This window comes from Odontesthes bonariensis, chromosome 6, assembly GCF_027942865.1.
Source record: "Odontesthes bonariensis isolate fOdoBon6 chromosome 6, fOdoBon6.hap1, whole genome shotgun sequence".
NCBI lineage: Eukaryota > Metazoa > Chordata > Actinopteri > Atheriniformes > Atherinopsidae > Odontesthes > Odontesthes bonariensis.
In genome coordinates, this window is record NC_134511.1 from 11,259,698 (window position 1) to 11,282,105 (window position 22,408).

Sequence of the window (22,408 nt, forward strand, 5' to 3'; positions counted from 1 at the left end):
GGAGGCATTTGCACTTGTCGTGCCTGCAGTGCAGATGTTGTAAGGAGACTTTGCTTTGCTCAGGAGTTTTCGTACAGGAACAATTTGTTATTTTTTGGGATAAACATTGTGCATGCCAGAAGGTAGAGGGCAAAGCATCTTCTCTGTCGTTAGTTCGCTGTAAACATCCAGCGCTGCTCTGGTGTGATATGATCCCACCTGCTGCTTCACAGCCCCTGAGACGAGAGGAGGACAAAGAACGATAAATTGACTGCAGTCTGCAATCTTCTTGTCAAAGTAAAGTGAAAAAAGAGCATTGCTGCCTTTAATCTGGCTGCTGAGCCCTGCAGTAGCATTTTTTCCCTTGACTTTCAAAAAGCTCCATTGAAGTGGTACCTGTCTGCCTTGCTCAGAGGGAGGTTGCTGGTTCCCAACCAGGTGTTTATCTCTCCTCTGTTCTCTGCTCCCCTGCTGCGCTCACCTCACAGGGGTTAATCCAGTGCATACTTTAGCAACAGATAATAAAGAAACTGCTCTCACAGCACTCTGCTGACCTGAAACATCCTTATTACTGCCATGTTTGCTTCAACCTGTCATATAATTCTGCTCCTCACTCTGCAAGTGTGCGCCGCGGAGTCTCCGTAAATGATCCAAACAGCCATATTTATCCACTTCTGAAGCTGTGGCATGGTTGTGGCAGAAAAAGGAATATTGCTCATGATTTACTGCCGGTCTGAGTCAGGGAACCTTTGAGTGTTGAGTCATCTGTCAAACACAGTTCGACACGACAGCAAATCGCGGCTGCGGCCGAAAGCTCGCCGGTCACTTTACGGTCAGCAAAATGTGAATGTTTCAGCTTTGCGCCATTTTTTTTCCTTCTACCCAGCAGTCTGCGGTGGACATTCTTTTATACGACAATTTGTGTGGAATCTAGAATATGTCACACTTTTGCCCCGATAGCGTTTGTGGCTCATTCTTTCATAAAAAAGAATCTGTTTGGTGAGTTGAGGGACTTTCGTGCCAGCCGAAAAGTTAGCACTGGCATCAACAACTGGCATCCCAGAGACAATGCCCTTGTGTGGTCTTTATCAGGGTCACTTGAGTTCGTTGCAGCAGTGCTGTAAACATTGAAACTGGGTTGCATGCAAATCTGCAGGCCATCCATATTCTTTTGTTTGCAGATTACAAATATGTTCCAAAACTGAAGGAAGACAGGGCTATAAAAATGGATAAAGTGTTTGTCAGCTCCTTACCCCAATCAACTGGGTGCCAGTCGGTCACTGACAGAAGCTGCTGTCGTCAGATGGGCTCTGCTCATCAGTCTTATGACAGGCAAAGCTCCTGAGAGTCTCATTTCCAGGACATTGCTGGTGTTTAGTGTCAGGAGACAAACAGTCTTGTGGTTTCTGAGCTCGTTGTCAGACTTTGATGCATCCAGAAACCAAGACAGTGTTGTTTTACAAATAATCAAGACACGTTCCTCTACAATCCAACTAGTTTTCTTTTATCGAGGAGGCGGGGGGGTAACTTGGGGCTTAACTTCCATGCTCTCCTGTATATCACACAAGTACAACCAAATTTCTAGAAAAGTTTTCACTAAAAATGCTTCAGTCTGTTTGACTTTTGGTGAAAAGACACAAAGAAGTCCAAAGAAACTTATTTTTAGTGTGCTCACTGACACTTTTTTTTTTTTTTTACAAAATCTCAACAAATTTTTAATGTAATGCAGCAATTCTCAAAAACAGGGATAGACCCATGTTTACCGTTGTGTTTAATCACTGTTTCTTTAAATTACACTTTTTATTTGTTTGTGAACTGAGGACACTAAATGCTTCCATTTATCAGAGGATTCCAGCAGCTCAGCAGTATGTTGTTGTTGTCTGGATCTTCTATTCGTGATGCAAAATCCATACATTTCTAAATAGGATACAGATCTGAACTGCGGGCAGACCAGTTAAGCACACACACTCTGTGATTATAGAGCCTCTCTGTTGGAGTTTATGCAGAATGAGGCATTGTCATGCTGAAATAGCTCCTTGGACCTCCTAGGAATAGATGTCACCTCGATGGAAGAACACAAGGCCATCCTTACCATGGACACTGATGGACTCGCACATCATCCTAAATGCAGTTTTTTCTTTCTCTAACAGCTGTTTTTCGAAGTTACCCCTGAGCCCATGTGTGTGTACTGATCATGTGTTTAGCATGAGCACTCAAGTGTTATTCATTAGTGATTTCTCTTCTTGATTTCCACAGACTCCCTAAATCTTCTCACAATTCTATGCTCTGCTGATGACGAAAGACCGAAATTCGGTACAAAAAATTTTGTTTCAGGCACACACCACAGTGAGCCACAATCTACTCTTACTTTGAAAGTTTAAGCCTTTTGGTGGATGCTCCTTTTATACCCAATCCTGACACCCTCACCTGTCACCACTTAATCTGCTGATTGGAGAATCTTCCAGAATGTTGTTACTTGTATTGTCTATTTTTATTTTCCTATCTTTCCTTTGCCTTTCTCCCAACTTTTTTGTGTCTTTTTCTGGCATAAAATTTTTAATTTGTTCCAATTTTTTAAGTTGGTCCGTAAAGACACTGAAAATCATTCATTTGTATGTGTTTGAGTTAAATAAAGTTTTAACAAATGAAAGATTTGAGCTTTTATTGTAATTTAGAAAATGTTCTAGCTCATTTCATCCTCCTGTCACCGGCCGACTCTTATGATCTTAATGTTTCAATGTCTGTTCTGCATTATATTTGACTCCTTTCACTGCTGTTTTATTGCAAGAATTGCATCTTAAAACAGAAAGTATCGGACACAACTTTAATATCTGTTAAAAATTCTTTGAGTTTGGATATGGAACAAGAATGCCTTTTAATGTCACATGCTTTTGATTTCTGTATCCTTGCATCTCAAATCAGCATTGACAACTATTTTGAAGACGGTCTTTGCTGTTTTCTCTTCCATATTTTGCCAGGGAGCTCTTCTCTACTCTGCAGCCAGATGACACCACTCCCAATTAGACTAAGGAGCTTTTTTTTTTGTTTGTTTGCTTTTCATACTCGTAGTGAAAATTGCTTTCAGCTTGTGCGTTTACTTCTGTTTGTCAAATTCATTTCACCTCAGAACACTGAAACGAAACACGAGTAAACCCATTTGAATCGCAGCGAAAAACAAATCACGAATGGGATATAGACTGCTGGAGGCTTTATTGGCACTTCCCAAGCTATTGCATTGAATTTAAAGGCTTTGGAGTGTTTAATCACTGTGCTAGATTCTGGGAGATTGCATTGTATTTGATGAATACACAGTGGATTAAGGGAGGCAGGCGGATTCATCTGCTTGAATGTGGTCTGAAAACGTGTCGGCATTCATCTTCCATCTATCTGTCAGTGATCCAGCCGGGATTACTGGCCTGTTTGTGTCACACGTTCCGGCATCTGACCTACAAATGAACGTTTACATCTTTAAAAGTTATGGATATGATGGACGATAACAATTATAAAGATAAAGATGGTATAAAAAAAGTTAAATTCTTTATGGACAGTTTTATGAAATCTTGACCAAACTTAATCTCTGATAGTAATGTGAAAGAAAAAGCATGCTACCCTTAATTTTGTATACTTTTCTTGCAATATCACTTTTGATATATTGAGAAATACTGTCTGGAAAGGCACGCGGTATGATTTATATTCCCTTTTTTTTCAGTACATGCTCTTCATCAGATTTTTCACCACAAACAGATGTGTTTAGAAATTGTTCTATTCCTGATCTGATGCAGTTTGCTCCCACTACTGACCGGTTACATTTTCTACTTTCCATTTCTCTGCATCTACGACTCAAACATCCTTGTTCTCCTTTACCTCTGGAACCAGATAGTTGGTATTTTCTAACAGAGGCCTAACTGCTTATAGAGTGTGTCATGATAGATTATCCTTTTTTGGCCTGTATATGAGGTAAAGTGCTAATTACAAACATGATTATAAAACTTTAACAACCACAACAAAACCATGAGACAAATAAAAAGAGGTTAAGGGCAGGCAGTCTGCAATTGTTTTGCCTGAGCAAACTCTTATCCTCAATTAAAGCTCATTTTCAAGAGGAAAATGCCTCACCAACTCTTAAACCCTGTAGACTTTGTTGGATAACATGACAGAAGCATCATAATTAAAGATAAACTTCAGCTCCATTGCACATCTGGACTGACTAACCCAACATTTGGACTGGAAATGTTAAAAGTCTGAATGATTGTGTGTAACTGATGTTTCTTTTTTTCTCCTTTTGTGTCGATTACAGTGCCAGGGAACCTGGGCTGCTTCAAAGACAGCGGGGACCCCCCCACACTGTCCGGTGCCAGCGAGACCTCCAACAAGCTCACGATTCAGAACTGCATCAGCTTCTGTAGAAAGCAGAGATACAAGGTGAGATTTTGAAACCTAATCAGAAAAAGAGGTATTCACTCTTTTTTTGTTAATTTATTTATCAGGCACTTATTGGATGAAAAAAAATAATCCAATAAATTGCTCATATTATGCCTAAAGTAGACCCGAGCTGTCACTTGCAAGCTTTAATGTAAATCACATTTATGGGCAGTTTCATGACAATTATCACCCTGATGCCTGCTTTATTCAGCCATCAAACTTCCTGTTTGGCATCAACCATCAGATGAAAAATCACCACAGTAATCAAGGCTGACAGCTGGAAATGAATGGTTATTAGCCACTGGGCACTTCCCCTGCAGTGCGTTTTCCTCATCTCTGCCTTTTTTTTTGTCGCAGCCACAAACAGTGCCAGGTGTTAATTTTCTGTCTCAGCAGATCTGGTTCAGCTCTGTCAGACACTGACAGGTACTCCGCCTCTCTTAGTTGGGCAGATGTTGCAGGAAAAGGCGACAGATTGGCATCGTCCGCCTACCCTTGGACTGTCACTGTCCCCAGTGCGTGTGTGAAGCATCAGTGCTTCCCATGTGACTTTTGGCCAAGGAGCATGTCTGAAGAGTGGGACAGCAATTCATCGCTTGTTTGCTCCACTGAAAACGTTCGTGTCTGAGCTTCGTTAACGCAACATGGATGTAATTTTACACGCTGTGATGAGAGAGCAGGGGCTGCACGAATTCCTCATCCATGACAAAAGATGCCAAGTGGGAAATGATGCAGTACCTTCAGTTTCCCGAATTCATTTAGGGCCCGAAATGTGAACAATGGTGTCCTTTCGAATGAGGGACAATAACTCTTTTGAGGACAAGCACAAAGTGGTGAAGAGGTCAAGATGTGTGAAGGTTTTCGCTGTTTCGCTTTCTCGTTCCAGCACTTTAATGAACATTTCATGAACTGCTTTCATTTGAAAGCTAGACGGTGTTATTTTTGTTGGGTATAGTCTCTACACCCAAACACACACCCGGTTGTGTGTTTGAAAGGAAGCTCTTAATCGGCTAAGAGGTTGTGTTCATATAGACTGCATTACAATCATTAGAGAAAAGCAATTAAGGCGCTTCAAACTCAAGGAACTACAGGCAGTGAACTGTCTATTACATATCAACACAATTTTACCAAATTTCCTAAAGCTTGAGAATGTGTTATGAGTTTATAAACCTACTAAAAAACGGTATCCATTTCCCTTTCCTTCTCTCTCGGGCAGCAGAGTGAGTCCCTACAGGTTTCCCTTAGTGGCTCCCATGTCAAATGGATTTATAATGAATAGCATCGGCTAAAGTTTGTTTTGCATTGCAGATGCAATGACTCATGCAATCCCTTTTGTGTTTTGCAGCTTGCCGGTATGGAATCGGGATATGCCTGTTTCTGTGGCAATGAAGTGGACCTGCAAAACCGCGGCGAGTCGCTCAGCATGGACTGTAACCACGTTTGCTTCGGCGACCACACGCAGCCCTGCGGAGGAGACGGCTGGGTCATCGTGTTTGAAAGTGAGAAATGACCATTCTCTCATGCTTTCCATGCTTTTGCTGCCATTTGTTTGAAATGTTTTTTTTTTAAGATAACTTAACAAAAAGAAAAAAATACTTTTTTGTGCTTTAAGTTGTTGAGCCTTCATTTAGAGCTGACACCATTTTGAAGTTTTAGCTCATCTTTAACTGTCACACAAAAAAATCAATGTTGATTGGATATTTAGTTGTTTTTTTTCTGCTCATATTATACTTCTGTTAAGATAAGGCCCATCAATACTTTAATGATACTTTTACACCTCGTGGAAAAAAAGGCCAGTTTATTGGCAATAAAAACTGGAACAGATGAAAACAATGAAAATCACATTTCACATCACAAACAAACAAACAAAAAAGGTAGATATGACATTAACAACACAGGATTGCAGCTGTGAGTGAAACAAAGGGAGGTTTTGCATCCGTAGATACCCTTTTCACCTTTGACCACCTTTTTGATGCAAATCAGACAACTCAACTTCTCCAAACAGTTGGGCTCTCCCTTTTGCATTTGGCCACAAACTTGCATGTGTTGTGCTTTTGGTTGTGCTACTAAATCAATAATTCAATACTTCAATAGATGCTCTTTAAAATGCAGTCATTAAATGCCCAAGATTGATTTGATTGACCCAAGATAAATAGTTTTTGTCCCAAAACTGCAATGATGTTACTAGTGGTCAAACCTCAAACAATAGAAATAGCAATGATATGACATATAACATGACATATCTCAACATTAAGCTGTTTTTGGTCTGTTTGGTCTGTCATTCCTGTTATCATCTCAATAACTTTCATGTTCAGTCAAGTTCCAGTTCATCTCCAAAAGATCTTATGGACCTATAACAAGTGCAGTCCATTTACCGTTTTACCATAACTGTACATAACACGAGCACCGTTTTATTTCTTTACTTTCATGCTTACACCCAGATCTGTTTTTATTATGTAGCTTCCTATATTAAAGATATGCTGCGTGAAACAGTCTACACGTCTTTGTGTAGACCTGCTTTAACCACATTTAAGCTGGTTGAACTCAAAAAGATGTCTTAAGCTTTTAGACTGCATATCACCCAGATTTAATTTACAAATCAATGTTAAATTTTTGAATTTTTTTCAAAAATACTGAAATTAATGTCAATATTAACAAAGTATCTGCATTTAATATGGACTGGTACGGTTGCAGCCACTCAATGAAGTAGGCTATAGTCTATATAAATCCTATATCTGTAGTCAATGCTGTGACTAGGTGCTTACGGCACCATAAATAACTCAGTATTCTATTCATAGTCTGAGTATGAAATCTCACTTGCCTCCAATATTTGAAAGTCTGACCGTGTTTTTTGTGTTTTTCCTTGCAGCCCGGGTGGGGGCCTGTGGTGGGAACTACTCCTCTTCATCCGGAGTGATCTATTCCCCTGACTTTCCTGACAAATATGGCGCCGGTCGTGTCTGCTACTGGACCATCCATGTTCCCGGATCCTCTGCCATCCTCTTCAACTTCACCTTCTTTGACATCTCCGATCAGACCGACATGGTGGAGCTGCTGAACGGCTACACCAACCAAGTGATTGCCCGCTTCGACTGGCGCAGCCCCCCACGGGAGCTGGTGAACATCACCGGAGACTTTGTCATACTATACTTCTACTCGGACCGCACCAACCAGGCCCAGGGCTTTGCTCTTCTCTATAAAGGTAAGATTTTATTGGCTTTTCTGGAATTTCATCGTCAACCCTGTGATTTGTGTATCTCCTTATCAGCTCTCAGCTCTGACAACCAGCCTTCAGCACCCTCCAATCCCACCAAGAAATACATTTGCATGATAAGGTGTGTGCTGGCTCGATGGAGTTTTGCATAACAGCCTTAGTTTAGTTGCCAATTCCTGTTAGCTGTGGTGAGCCGGTTGTCACGCCACTTGCAGGCCCTTTTCTCTTTTCATTTGCTAGTCAATGTCTCATAGCTGCAGGTGATATTGCATATTTAGATAGTGTTTTTCTAGGACTCACTCTGTTATCATGCTGCAGCAGGCTGCTCTGCTTTTCCAGTACATTCCCTGCCGACCTGCACAGCAACTTTTTTATACCACCTACATGCAAAATACTGTCACCGCACCTTCAGATATTCAGATTTCACTGGGTATGAGATTTTTCGCTTAGAAGTTGGAGCTCACGGAGAGATGAGGACATCACGGCACATTATTTTATCTCACGCTAATGAGAACAGAGAAGTTGTCTCGTGCTTTTTCCATGTTAGATTTCACCATTAAAGGTCTGAAGAATGATCTGAAATTAATTTACCAGATACATTTTTGTAAGAATAAGCAAAGCACACACTGATATAATTCAGTGTAGGGGATATTCGAGCTCATAGCCCACCACAGTGAGAGGCAGTCTGTTTTGGCTCCTCCCTCTCCGCCTCCATTTGTATTCCTGTCTCATTTTTCTGGCGTTACAGTAAAAACAATATCAGAAGGTCAGAATCCACTGAACTCTGGAAAGGCGGGATCCTTTCTCCTAAAATCATGGACCTTGTTTTGTGTGGGGCATTGTGTAGCTCAGAAATGGAATCCGAGAGTGAATGTGAGAAAAGGTCACCTCAAACTGAAACATCGCGGGGGAAAAAAATAAAACAAAAAACATCATTGTGATGTAGTAGGTATAGAGAGAATGGAGCTGAAAAGAATGACATTTGTATCACCACTAAAATGCATTCAGTTTCGTCTTGGTGGCAAGTTGAATGGTCGAAGCTGTAATTTCAGGGTAAACGCTCTCAGATGAGGATGGTAGTTCATTTCAACTGTGACTGGGTTTAAAGCGTGCTATTTTGTTTGCAAATGAGGAACATGTGGGACGTTCTGGGAACATCACAGTCAGGTTGGGCAATTATGAGAAGAGTAGACAAAAAAAAAATATACCACACTGCTTTAACATCCAAACACCATTCATGGTAGAGGGGAACAGGCCTGGATTGAGTAGTTTTTAAAGTTGCTGAGAGCATTAGAGAAACTATCGTTAATGGGACTGATGAGACCAAGGAAAGAGTCGGAAGTTTGCTTGAGATAGAATATAAATGAAACAAAGATGCATGATAAACACATAAACACTTACAACTCGTTTCCACCCAACTGTGCTTTGCTACACGTGTCAGCCATAAATCCATTTATATGTGAAATAATCAGATAATCACTTCATCTTCACAACACGGCTGTGTTTTTTTTCCCCCTCCAGAATTATCCTTGAGCACAGTTTAACTTTTGCAATGTAGTGTGGAGAAAGACCGTAATGTGTGCCTGAAAGTTGAATAAACAAAGTTGTGAACAGTCTAACAAACTATTAGCTTAACAAGCTGGGAGTACATCATGGATGCATTATGGAGTACTCTTAACACTTCCTGCATCTCATCAGACTCTTGACAAATGTATTTAGTAATAATGACATCCATTACTAAAAAACAAAGTTTTTCATATGTGGTAATATTGTATAACTCGCTGTGAAAGCGGAAGCTAGTTTCTTTCCTGATGGGACTCACAGAGATACTGTAGCTAGTGGGCTAGAAATTCTATACTTTTCTGTACTACTAGCAGCTAGCACCCAGCTAACTCCTACTTGTAGCTGCACTGGCAAGCGAAGATATGGCCAGGGCCAGATTAATTTAATGATAGATCCCCTTTCATTGAATAAGGAAGTTACATTCAAGCCATTTTAAGGCCATGAGTGTATTGTTTTTCCAATGCATAAACATTGAAATGTACAATATTTAAATTAGGCTATGTAGTTATGGGTCTTTGAATAATAACTTATGCCTCTGCAGTAGGGCTTCTATAGCAATATGATCTCCCGATGTAAGATGTATCCTTTTACAGAATGCCTGCTGCAACACAACAGTTTAAACAGAGGTGGAATAATTAAAGGGAAGTTCAGTGATCTACAACTTCAACCTGCAGAGATTAACATGCAAGAAGAGCTTTTCATGACCCGTGTCTCTGGCGCAGTCGCCTCCCGTCCATGGAGAACCAAGAACAAATAAACCGTACATAACTGTCAACTTATGAAGAGGTTATATGTCACATAAATATGTTAGACAGAATTGATGTTGTCTTCCAAATAGAGTCTGGTAAAATGGCTGAAAACGAGTATTTGATAACATTTTCAAGAGGATGGAAAGACTAATGTTACTGCTTAGGCTGAGAAATGATTTATACATTGCAAAACAGACCAACTGAATAATGGATTTGCTTGAATAATGAAAACAGCAGCTGTTTTGCCTTTACATCTTCACTAAACCTGTTTCCAACTTTTTTCTTATTGCTACTTCACAGTGGATTATTTATGGATAGAATCCTAAGAAGAATTATTGTTGAGCAACATAGAGGCTTATAGATAGTGCCTAATACAGTGATGTTTGTGTTGTTTTAGACAGCTAAAACAGAACAGTAGTTATTTCTTGCATCAGAATGAAGTTGTCATCTAGCAAAACCAAGGAAGCGGTGCCACCTCAAGTCACTGCATTGGACAAATAGAACTGCGATCTCACTCTGATCATCATAAAAGTCTTTATATTTCATTCTAAAGAGGGTCAAGTTATTTACTGAGAATAAAAAGAGAACTCCCAAAAAATTCCAAAGTTGTCATGATCCTTATCAGTGATCAATAACCCTGTCAGACTATATATTTACTGTGTAAGGGTGGCAAACACTGTTGAAATTCCTCCACATTTTGATCACATCTCATGTTTCAAGAAACAACATATATCCTTTTCTTAATTCTCCAGCGCTCAGAAGCCAGGACACCAGACCAACAGAGGCTGGGGGCGATGATAAGGGTGAAAGAGAGGACCTCTCAAGCACGGCGGGACCGCAGCTGGCCAGTGGTGTCACTGAGAGATCCAACAGTACATCCAACGGCCGTTCATCTCAGATCCTCTACGTGATCACGTCCAGCCCCGGTAAACCGGAGCACAACATGCCAGGTCAGTGGGCTGGACGCAGCGAGACCACCGGCCACAGCGCTAGTATGTTAACACCAATGATACACTGCACCTACTGCACCGCTCCCTTCCTCTGCAGGGATGCTGTTTGAGGTTTCTCAGCTGGAGCTCCCATGTAGCATGACCTGATTTCTCTACAAGTATTCAAATCATCTTTGTCTGTTTCGAAGCCTCTAAAAGTTCCAGCCCAATGTGACTCCCTGTGATCATTCAAGGAAAGGATGCTACATGGCACTTGTTATTTTCCCTAACTATTACTCTAAAGTAAGGTAACTTTGAGCGTCCCTGCTGATCATAATCAGCCATCTTGTCAAAGCTTTGCAGGGTGGACTGACGTGTCCTGTGCTTTGCTATTTCCTGCAAATATTCTTCTTTCCAAGCCCCACATGCTTTGTCTCAGAGAGCCTGCTCATGTATTTCTCAACCAGAAGAGAACAGATGTGCACTGATAATGTGTCACCATTCCTTGACAATATGCTGGCTTAACACTCTCAACAGGTGTGCCAGCTGTGCTTGAATAACTCTTTGCTTGCTAATCTTTTCAGTCTGTTTCAGTTTGTTTTCATTTCTGCGACAGGATATCTGATGTCATGTTTCTGTGTTGCTCCCTCTATCCAGTGTGGACCATCTACGCTCTGGCTGCTCTTCTAATACTGACTGTCATTGCCATGCTGGCAAAGCTGCTTCTGCACGTCACAGTCAAGTAAGTATGAGGATGTTAGAGGTGTATGTGAGCCACCAAGCATCAAATATCAAAGCTTTCACTTGTGGTATTTAGGAGCATTCCTGTCATACTGGTTAAAGATGACAGTACAGCATGACATTCACTCGCTTGAAGTCTCAGTGTGTAGAAAGTTCTGTTTGTGGAAAAAATGAAACAGTTTCAGCAAAACTCAATTCATTATTTCTGTTCAGCAGCCTCATATTCGGAATGCTCTCTTGTTTTCCACAAACTTGTTGATATGACTAAAGCCAGAAAATCCTACTGAGTGGAAATCCAGATTCTGCTTACACTATAGCTGCAATACAGGCAGTGTAGAAGAATAAAAAAATAACAGGAAAGCGTCTCTGTTCTCCCAAACTTTGGGTTCATCCAAGTCAGCAAGTAGTTCCCTGTGAAGTGGACTTCACAGGGTATTCAGCCGTCTTACGTAAGATACCAAACTACTGGGAATATAAACAGTTCAGTACAAACAGAAGTGGGAACTGTGCGGAGAAAAACAGAACAGTTCATCATTTCCCAAGAAAGTGAGACGCAAGATTACCCATCTTTCACTGCATCTTACAAAAATAGAGATGACTAACTGTTGTCATGGTAACTAAAGTTTTCATTGAGTTTCTTCACACCTGGGGTTGACATCATAGACATATATACACATATGTCTATGGTTAACATGACAGGCTCTGTGTGAAGTGAGACTGAAAACACATTCAGAGATGAAGTCATGTGGTCGTGTTCTAATAAGAGTGCAAAAGAAATAAGTACACGCTAAAGGAGCACCTGGTCACATGATGCCGTCATGCAAGTGGCGGTTTTTCTTACTGTCATGATGTCTGGAAAAAAACAATCCAATGCACAAGATGTTGATCTTCTCTAACATATCACATCTGTTACATAGTTTGAAACGTTTATTTGAATGCAGCGTTAACAGTAACGCAAGACATTCTGAAACATGTTTACGTCTGAAACTTTAATGATTTGGTTCTGGTCATGATGCTCTTAATTTGGTTCGGCTTGCAAAGTTGTGTAGGTTCAGTATTAAAACTAACCTCAACATTTCTATTGTACCCGCTGGTATCGTTTCTATGGTTGCCAATGTAATGCACACAGGAAGTTATGGCTCTCATAACAGACATTCCTTGTACAGGGAGTAGGGATAAACTACAGTGTAGAGAAACTGCTGTTTCTCTACACTGTAGTGGAACTAAATGGAACTAAACTAGTTTCCTTAAGCAGAACATTTTTCTTCCTGCCTTCGGTGAAAGTAACATTTTTATTGCCATTTCTTCCCTTTTCCCCCTTTAAGTGATATTTAACAAGTAGTATTACTTCCTGAAAAATCTCTGTTTTAGTGCAGGGAAAGTTCTTCCTTTAGTTTTGATGACAAAAAACATTGTAGGTGAGTGAAGATTTTTTTTTTACCTGATGACCTGAAAGGGAAGTATTATTTCCGTGATGGAAGTGAAATCTAAAACAGAACATAATCTTTGGTAATGTTGGTTTTTGACAAATGAAAACATTAACAGAAATAGATTAAAGGTCCAGAGTGTGGGACATAGTGACATCTTGTGGCTCAAACTATGAACTGCAGCCAACTGGAAGTCCAGTTGGAATGGAAGTCCCACTCAGAGCCAGTGTCTGACAGCATTTTTGCATATAAACTGCTCGGACTACGGTGATGAAGCACAACAATACTTTTTTTTTTACACAATTCTACGTTAATGAAAACGCTTCTAAATGTTGCAATTCATATTACCAGTGGATTACCCCAAATGTTACACACTGGATATTTAAGTGTCATTAATTTGATTACTGAGATTTTGATTAAGTAAGTTATAGATGCCAGTATAATATTGCTTTAAGTCACTTTAATGTCCCCCGCCCTCATATTCGGCTGTTTTCTCTTTCCTTCCTACCTCTCTTTTTTATTCTCTTCACCTCTCCTCCTAATTTTCCCTCTCAGAGCTCCAAACATCCAGACTGTCAGTGGTTCAGACAACTGCAGCCAGAGCACTGCGTCCACTGAGCCGTGGATCATCCTGTACCGACCCTCCACCATCTCGCTCTTCAAGAAGAAGCTAAAGAACCACCACGGTGACCTCAGCCCTCTGGTGGGCAACTAGCCCTCTTGCCTTGCTTTACTGTTACCCAAATGCTACCGCCACACACAATCACTCTGTTCAAGGGCCATCAGACGCCAGGGCTGTCAGACAATGAAACTCTATGAGGCGCTACGCTAACAAGCCAACAACCGAGTGGCTAAAGACAAATGACTGAGTGACTGCTGCAAAATGGCATTTAAGCTGCTGTGGCGAGAGCCTCCAGTCCTGCACAGCACCACAGAGGACGGGTCAGGCGGGGCTGTCAGGGGCCGCAACGAGAAAGAGGATAACAAAAGACACAATGGAGGAAGATCTACAGCTCTAACAAACATACAAGGATGACTTATGACATGCAGGAGGATGTTTCTATCACCCACAGCAGTCCGTACCAATCAAAATACCTCCAGAATCCCTCCAGACTGCAGACTCATCAGTGAAAATATGAGACAGATAAGTGTAGCATGGGGGCCTACTTCAGTTCAGTTCAGTAGCAGCTGCATCTTCATCAATATCAGAAAGGAGATGATGAACGCATACACATGTGCTGTAACAGCTTAACAGATTTATATATCTTTCAACTGCCTCATATGGATGAACACTTTCAGCCAGAATCCCTCCCATCCAAAGAGTAGTTCATGTTTATGTCCTTCTAATTCTGTATGCAAAGTGCAAATGTTTCTTTCTTAAATGTGTTTTCGTGACAACGTGCTTTCGGAGGAGCAGGAAACAGGACGTGGAAACGTCACTCTGTAGGTAGATTTCACAGCACTTTGAGGGATGAGTCACTCGCCACAAAAGGAAAAGATCAGAGAGGAAAGAGCTCCCTCAGTGCTCAAGCATTTGGGTGGAGGGAAGAAGTAGCCTCGTTGGTTCTGTGAGGGGAGGGTGGGGGTGTATGCAGGGGCGGAGGGATTGCAGTTCGCAGACAAACTGCCATTTAGAGAGGCTTGGGAAGATCTGAGGGCTTTTTCTGCACATTTGTGGGTGGGAGTCTTTCCGGTTTGATGGTGTTCAAGTGCCTTGAGGATCTCCTCTTTCCTTGTCTCAGATTCCTCACATGTGTTTCTGTCATAATGTCGAGTAGGGTCCATCACAGATATCAAAATGAATTCAAATACAAAGAGTCGAGGTTCCTAAACAGAATTTCCAAAACTGATATGTAAAAAATTATGCTATGAATCATAGAATGTTTTTTGAAAATAGCATGATACTCTCCACAGACAACAATTCCTTTTCTGATTTTTACATTTTTCTGAAATGATGGACATTTAAAGTCAACACAGGAACAGAACTCTTCACACGATATCAGATAAAGTTTTAAAAGATCATTTGTTTTCTTCTTTGTGTGCTCTTAGATGTAGTCTTGGACATTTATTGAACATATTGTTCACATTAACTTGTCTTTTGATTACAGGAGGAGAAGGGGATGAATAATGTTGTATATTATGTAATTCAGTGTGGGAATGATATTCATGACCGCTCTCTCATTATGTGTCTAAAAAATTGCATTTGAGAGATGCATCTAAGTGCTTTTTTTTCTTTTTTAACTTTGTCATCAACGTGGCTCAAAGGTGAAATGCATTTTTCTCCTCTCAGATCGTGGTGAAGTGTGTAAAGACGCCGCAGATTCTTAAGTTTGTGCTTGTCACACAGATTTCAGGCCAAAAGGTTGAGCGCAAACAGTACATCCAGACAGGGTCATAGCCAAAAGCACTCAGTGGCACTTTCCACGAGCTGACAGCGTGTTTGTAGCTGCAACGGTTTTCTGTGCAGTGCTGTGACATTTTAACTACTTGTGAAAGGTCAGAATCTACTAGTGTGCCATCAGCATACCAATTGGCTTTCCTTATGTGGGGCTGGATGTTTGAGGTGACATGAGGTTTCTGCAGATTATCACCTGAAACATTTCCTCAACGGCGGGATAAAGAAAGAAACTTGAATGCACTTACTTTCGCATGTACTTTCATTTTAAAACACTTATTCTGGTTTTGCATACAGTGAAAATGAACCGAAATGTACTCATCAGCAACCTGAGCACTTGAAACAAAAAGGCTATATCTTCCACACGACACAGCAATGCAGTGACATTCATGTCGAAATATTTATGGTTTTCAGGAATCGGAGAGAATGTCCGATGAGTTCCCCATTCAGAAATTTGTAAATATTTGACTCTGCTGTATTCTGCCCGTCTACTCGTGTTAATTATTGCAAAGCAAGAGCACATGCCCCTGGGTCTGCGATGTTCGGAGCAGGCCATGCGTGGAGAAGGGAGAAAAGGGAGCATAGATGGGAAATGAATGTGCGTCCAAATCAAACACAAGCTAACGAAATCTGACAGTTAGAATCTAAAGAGGGCATATTTGTTTGGATAGCCTGGTGAATTATGCAAACTTCTATTTTCTGTCCTGTCCATTCAATTGGAAGATTCCACGCCGACGTCGTGGGCGGTGGAAACCGTCTTTTCCCAAATTTTTGTGAATGTCCTAAAGTGCTGAGTGACATTAAAAAACGACATCAGATGCCCTGTGGGAAATGATCACGAAGGGCCAAATCTTTGTTCTCATGAAACTGTAAATAGCAAAATAGTGAAAATTTAATTTATACAGTAAATTATTGTCATTTTGTATGTGAATGGGATATAATCTATCTTTTGTATAAGTGAAGTATCTTTGTAGTTTTATTTAATGTGTCTTGGTTGCAAAATAAACACTGTATGCATGTTTCTTAAGTCTGTGTTGTCCTTATTCTTTTGTTTCGTTTCATCACTGAACTCAATATTGGAGTTGCTGAGAAACATATGGGCCATGAATATCAGATTAAGCTAATCCTATTCTCCCTCATTCCATTTGATTTTTTTTGTTTTGTGCTTTAAAAATCAAACCAAAATAAGACAGTCGGTTTTCCCTGAATAAATTCAGACTGCATTGTTTGCATATTGGCACATCTGCGCCGCTTTCTCCTTTTTTCTTTTTTTTTTCATGAAGCTAAATACTTATCAGATATGTGCAATGACTCCCAGATTGTTTGGAGATGCTCACACACGCAGGAAGAATGAGGGTTGGATTTGGAGGACCATGTGTAACCCATTGGCTTCCCTCTGGGATGAGGTCAAGCATGCAACCTGCACATTTTAGAGGGAACAGCAGGAATCCAGCTTTACAACTGGAACACTCTGAAAAAAACCAAAACATAGGAGGACGTGTAATAAGTTGGAACACTCTGGATGTTTGCGTTGATGATTTCTTAATTCATAAAAGGTGTTTCTTTCATCTCGCTGGTTCTGAAACTGTTTAGTGGCTGCTTTTGTGTTTGGACAATAACAACTGCTGTCTGTACTTACTATTTGTTGTCTTGGAAGACGAAAGTAATCCTCTAAAATGTTTGCATGCGCTTTAAAGGCTCCTATGGAAATGCACCAGCCTTGCCATTGTCTGCAACTGTCTTGGTGTCCTGAAAATTGTTTTGGTTACAAGACCTCTGAAAATGAAATTATCTGTCAAGCTCTTAATGTTACTGACTGAACCAAAATTTAAAGCAAAACCACTTGTGCACGAGTTAAGAAATTCTGTTCTACGCCTTTTTATGGTCTCAAACATGAAGCACTGAAGTCAGCCAAGTCTCAAGTGATTAACAGAAGAAATGTTTTTGTCTTTTATATGACACATTCCAACACTGAGTAGCAAATGATCCTCTTACTCCCTCTAATGGTAATACGATGTTTTAGGTACTTCTGTGTGATGATGCTTTAAGCCAACTGTATCCTTTGTTAGTTACAAAATAACCAGGAATATCTGTAAAAATGTTGACTGGCTACTTTGCTTCAAACATTTCAGTCTCAGTTGTAACTATGCAGCTGTAACATTGATCTCAGCTCGACTCCGAGCTTTTTCATCACTCCTGGGTCCTTTTGAAATGCCACGGCCTGCAAATCCCCTGTGGTCAATCTTCCCAAAGCCAAGGGAAGGAGTCCGGAGTAAGCGGATCCCTCTGAACCCAACTCGACAAGTAATCAAGGCAACAATGTGACAATAGAAGGCAGTGTCTGGTTACCGCAGGGATGAGAAAGTGAGAAGAATGGAGGACAATACCTGCACCTCTCTGCATTCAGAGAACTGAAGTCAGACACATTGAGGGAAAAAAAGAAAAGAAGAAGCTAGTGTCTCCTGATGGATTTGAAAAAGATCTCTGTGAAAGAGGTTTTACTGGCTGTGCAGCAACTTGCCTGTTTTGATCTGCCTCTCTGTAACATTGCTTGTGACCCTGTTGCAATTAAGGCAGTCTCATGCCCTTCAGTGCTTTGTGAGTACATGCATTGGCCTGTCTAATACTTGTGATTCTCTGTCTAATATACAGTCGTAGGTTTCTGCTGCTGAGTAGTTAGATTCCACCCCTGAATTCACAATGACATTTGGGGACAATTATCCAGAACCATTGGGATATTTAGGTAACGAAACATCCGGAAATGTTTCAAATATAGTGATGCCAGTTTTTTAGGTGTGAGAACTGGCTGCCTGACTTTAGGTTTGGGTTTGGGTTGGGAAGAGATGGAAAGATAAATCTCATCTGGTGCAGGGTTGAGCAAAAGATTGACTGTAATTAAATCCCAGGCTCCGTCAGTATATGATATATTCTAACTGTGTTGATTGTTATATTTTTGTTTTGAGTGTACGCACCCACGACTTCCAGATATAAACTATCAATATTGAAGGAATGTTCTGAGATTAATAGATCAAATATTTTTTTACTTGTTTTGATTTGTCTTTAGATGATGGTAGGGTGTTTTTTTATTTGTTTGTTTTCCTTTTTTAAGCATTAAAGAGTTCACAACACAGCATGCTGTCTTTCACATGCCGTGCATTGCTGTCAGTTTCCATTAGAGAAACTCAGGCTTAGCTCCTGTCTCTTTAATGCCCCCATCTGGAAGACCCAGTCTGCCCTGATTAGTCATGAATTGTCACTTTTTTATTTTAGGTGTGCCAAATTAACCACTGAGCAAGCAGTATGCAAATGTGATTCATAGTGACTACAAGCAGGTCTGACAAAATCAAGCTGAGAAAAAGAAGCTAAAGCAAGACCTTAAATAGTATACAGCAACATGAGGATTTCAAAAAAATGTTCAAAAATTGTTTCAGAATTTGAACTATTTTCATGGAGGTGCAGTGTGAACCATACAATTCTCTTTAATAACATGGCAGAGAAAGATTTTAAATAGACACCTATTTTGGTATTTGGTTCAACACAGTCTGCCACAACACGCCTGCCACAACAAAGATGAAGCTGAGTGCAAATGGGGTGAACAATTTTAGAAACACCCAGCAGAGTGAAACACTGCGCATCAGGACATCAAATAGCTTCCACAAACATTATGAAGTTGAATCCTTGAAAATACAGCATGTATGTGTACTTTTTTTTCAGCATGACTTTGCAGCTGTGATCATGAATTTATTAATTTTTCTGTTGTAGTTGTCAGGGAGGTGGTGGTCGCTGCTGCCATGGATCATTACATTACATTACAGTCATTTTGCAGACACTTTTATCCAAAGCGATTTACAATAAGTGTGTTCCACATCGGTAGGTAAGAGAACTTCAGGTCACAAGAAATCATAAGTGCATTTCCTTCCAAAACCAAACAGCTAAGAGCATAACTAGTGCTAGAGTAAGTGCGGTAAGTTAGGTACCGAGACAGATGGGAAGACAATTTAGAAAACAAATAAGTGCGCAAGGAGCTGGGACGAAACAGGTGAAGTCCTAAGAGGGCGGATCTGGGTAGTGTTTCCTGAAGAGATGGGTTTTCAGCCTGCGGCGAAAGATGGGCAGCGACTCAGCTGTCCTGACATCAGTTGGGAGACCGTTCATCGGATGGAAAAACTCCATTTAGATCAGATCATTGTTCCACCAAAGATCCCAACTGTAGAAGAGTCGGCTTCACAAGAAGTATTGAATCTAGAAGTGGAGGAAGTTACCGAAACAGAACCACAAAGGATCCCTGACGAACCAAAGGAGAACGTTACACCAAAGAAGCGTCGGCGCAAGAACAAGAAGACGCCAGAAACCATCGTAAAAAACAACCAGCCTGAAGGCATCCAAGAACCACAAGACACGGAGGACATTCCATCACCGATCGATGTCCAGGAACCAAAGATCTCCGAACCCGTGGAAGAGGAAACAGAACCAGAAACGGCCTCTACAGACACACAGGAAGTGGTTCCATTAGACTTGGCTCATCAGGCTGGATCGGACATGGTGCCAGAACTGATGAGTCAAGTCGAAGTGGAATTAGTCCAACAGTCAAAAGATGTCTCAGGGCCGCCAAAAGGAAACGTTTCCTCTGAAAACCAAATCCAAGAAAGACTCGTCATCGTCATTGAAATGGAACCAGCCTCTAAACATCCAGAGGACTGTGAAACATCAGCAGCCTTACATCCCACAGAAGACACAGCAGTTCCAGAACAACTCGTGGACCAATGTGAGCCCTCAGAACAAAGACCAGAGGTGCCTTCAGCGTGGAGGAAGTTAAAGAAATACATGACGCCAAAACACCGCCGCCAGTACAAAGAGAAAACCAAGAGAGAAAGACACAGCAGCATTTAGAACTCGCACACAAGACTCGTCAACAGCTTGTCAACTTCAAATGAATATAAAATCTTCTCCATACATCATATTGAATCAACATCAATAAAATATGATTCAAATTCATATAACTTTTGTTCATCTGTATCTTTTCATCCTGAACAATTGCACTGCCTGAAAGCATCAGTGCATTGTTCTCACAGCTGTTAACAGCATTAATGTGTCATTCAGATAAGAATATGAAGATTTGTTCCTTCACAAATCATCATTGCATTGATTTATGTGTTTAAATAGAATAAATTATAATAAAAAAAAAAACTGAACTAAACACTTATTTGGATTGTGTTATCAAAATAAGAAACAGTTTTACGTGTCAATTAAAAGGTAATTCTCTTCAAAAGTCATTCTTCCAAGCACAAATCAGGTATTTTTGATATTGTTGAAGGTTTAATATCACCTCTTACTGGACATATTTATGCTTATTTATGCCTCTGCGGCCGTGGCTCAGTGGTGAGAGTGGGTCGTCCTGAAGGTCGGCGGTTCGATTCCCACTCCCACTGCTCAAAGATTGGTGAACTGACAGCTGGAGGGATGTCAGTCCACCTAACGGCCGAGGTGCAAGGCAAGGCACTGTACCTCCATGCTCCCCGGGTGGTTTGATCGGCTGCCCACCGCTCCAGTGTACATGGCATCTGTCTGCAAGTGTGTTCAACAGCTGCCAACCTGGATGGGTTAAATGCGGAGCAGAAATTTCATGTGACAATGACTACATGACAATAAAGTCATCTTGATCATTGTGCTTATTCAGAGTTGATACACTCCTTTTTGAAGGGAACAAGCATTGATCCCACCCATGTGAAGGGTTAAAACACTACATGCTTACAGGGGGGAGTCAAAACATGTGGGATGAGGCCTATAGTGGAAAAGTACCGGACACAGGGAGATGAGGGGGACTTTTCCCACACAGGGTGGAGACATCTGGATCAAAATACCTGGATCTCAAAATATTATTGTCCAGGTCGGTTTTAATGTATTAATTGTATGTTATGGTACCCACGACTGCTTTCTTCATGCCTCCACTGGAGAACTGGATCTTATTCTGGAATGATCTGCAGGTTTGAAGGCTTCTGTTCCGTCTCTTCTGGTCTGTGGTTCCACAGATTCTGGATGGAATTGAGAAGTCTGAGAAAGCAATTAAATGCTTTTTCAGATGTTCTCCTCCCTACCCATGACACTTCTGATGGAGTGATGTGCAGTTCCTGCCTCTGGTAATTCCAGATTAGTTGGAGTCACCCACAACAGATTTCTTTTGTATGAAGCAGTTTGTTGGTAAAACTGACTTCAGGTTAGCATAACTTAGCAAAAACATGTAGAACTCAGAGCTTCAGCAGTTAGTTTTGTAATTGTTTTCATAACTGTATAAGCAGAAATGGCTGTTTTCACTTCTTAATTACGGTTATTTGCTGCTTGCCTTTTGTCACACATGCACATGAATGGAATATATTTGGATTTAAGCCTGTTGGTTGCACAAAACCAGTCCCCACAGTGTAAACTGTGGTCAATCATGCCAGGAACCACCAGTAATATTCCTCTCACTGCAAAGCACGATACAACTTCTCAACCTGATTATAATCACCCTGAATTTCTGATAATATCTTATAACAGAAGTGTCCCACAGTGGAAACCTTATGTAAACAACACAACCTTTGCATTAGCCTTGTGCTAACAGTCTGTGTTACCTGTGGGCAGATATGAAAACAAACTCTGAACATGAGATATGTGTAGAAACCAAATCAGATGAGATAATTAGTCTTTTGAAATCAAATCGGTTATAATTTTGCTGTTTGTCACATTCCACATCTAAACACCTTGTGATGGATGACTGAGAATAATGTGGGTGACGAGGAAGGAATCTGAGGTTTAGCATTTGAATAAATTCCATGAAAACGACATTGTTCCCCCCCTCCTATGCTCCAGCTTTGTGAACTACTTAAAGCAAATGTTAACCGGTCCACAAATTGTTTTTTCACCAGTTTATTAAATATGTACATGACAAAGTTCATACAATGCAGCATTAAAATGGTTAACATGTATTACTACTGCTGAAGCCGAAAACAAAC

At 40.7% G+C, this 22,408-nt stretch overlaps 1 protein-coding gene across 2 annotated transcripts in view; it reads left to right on the top strand.

Moving 5' to 3' along the window:
- kremen1 (kringle containing transmembrane protein 1) overlaps positions 1-16,446 on the top strand; it is a 63,638-nt gene extending 47,192 nt beyond the window's left edge. Inside the window, exons 4-9 of one of the 2 annotated variants that reach the window (XM_075467377.1) lie at positions 4,277-4,401; positions 5,747-5,900; positions 7,271-7,603; positions 10,680-10,919; positions 11,514-11,598; positions 13,580-16,446. In XM_075467377.1, the coding sequence (XP_075323492.1) occupies positions 4,277-4,401; positions 5,747-5,900; positions 7,271-7,603; positions 10,680-10,919; positions 11,514-11,598; positions 13,580-13,739 (1,097 nt within the window). In that variant the 3' untranslated portion in view covers positions 13,740-16,446. The remainder of the gene's footprint in view (positions 1-4,276; positions 4,402-5,746; positions 5,901-7,270; positions 7,604-10,679; positions 10,920-11,513; positions 11,599-13,579) is intronic. The other variant, XM_075467378.1, reaches the window with a different exon arrangement.
- Positions 16,447-22,408: the final 5,962 nt, after the last annotated feature.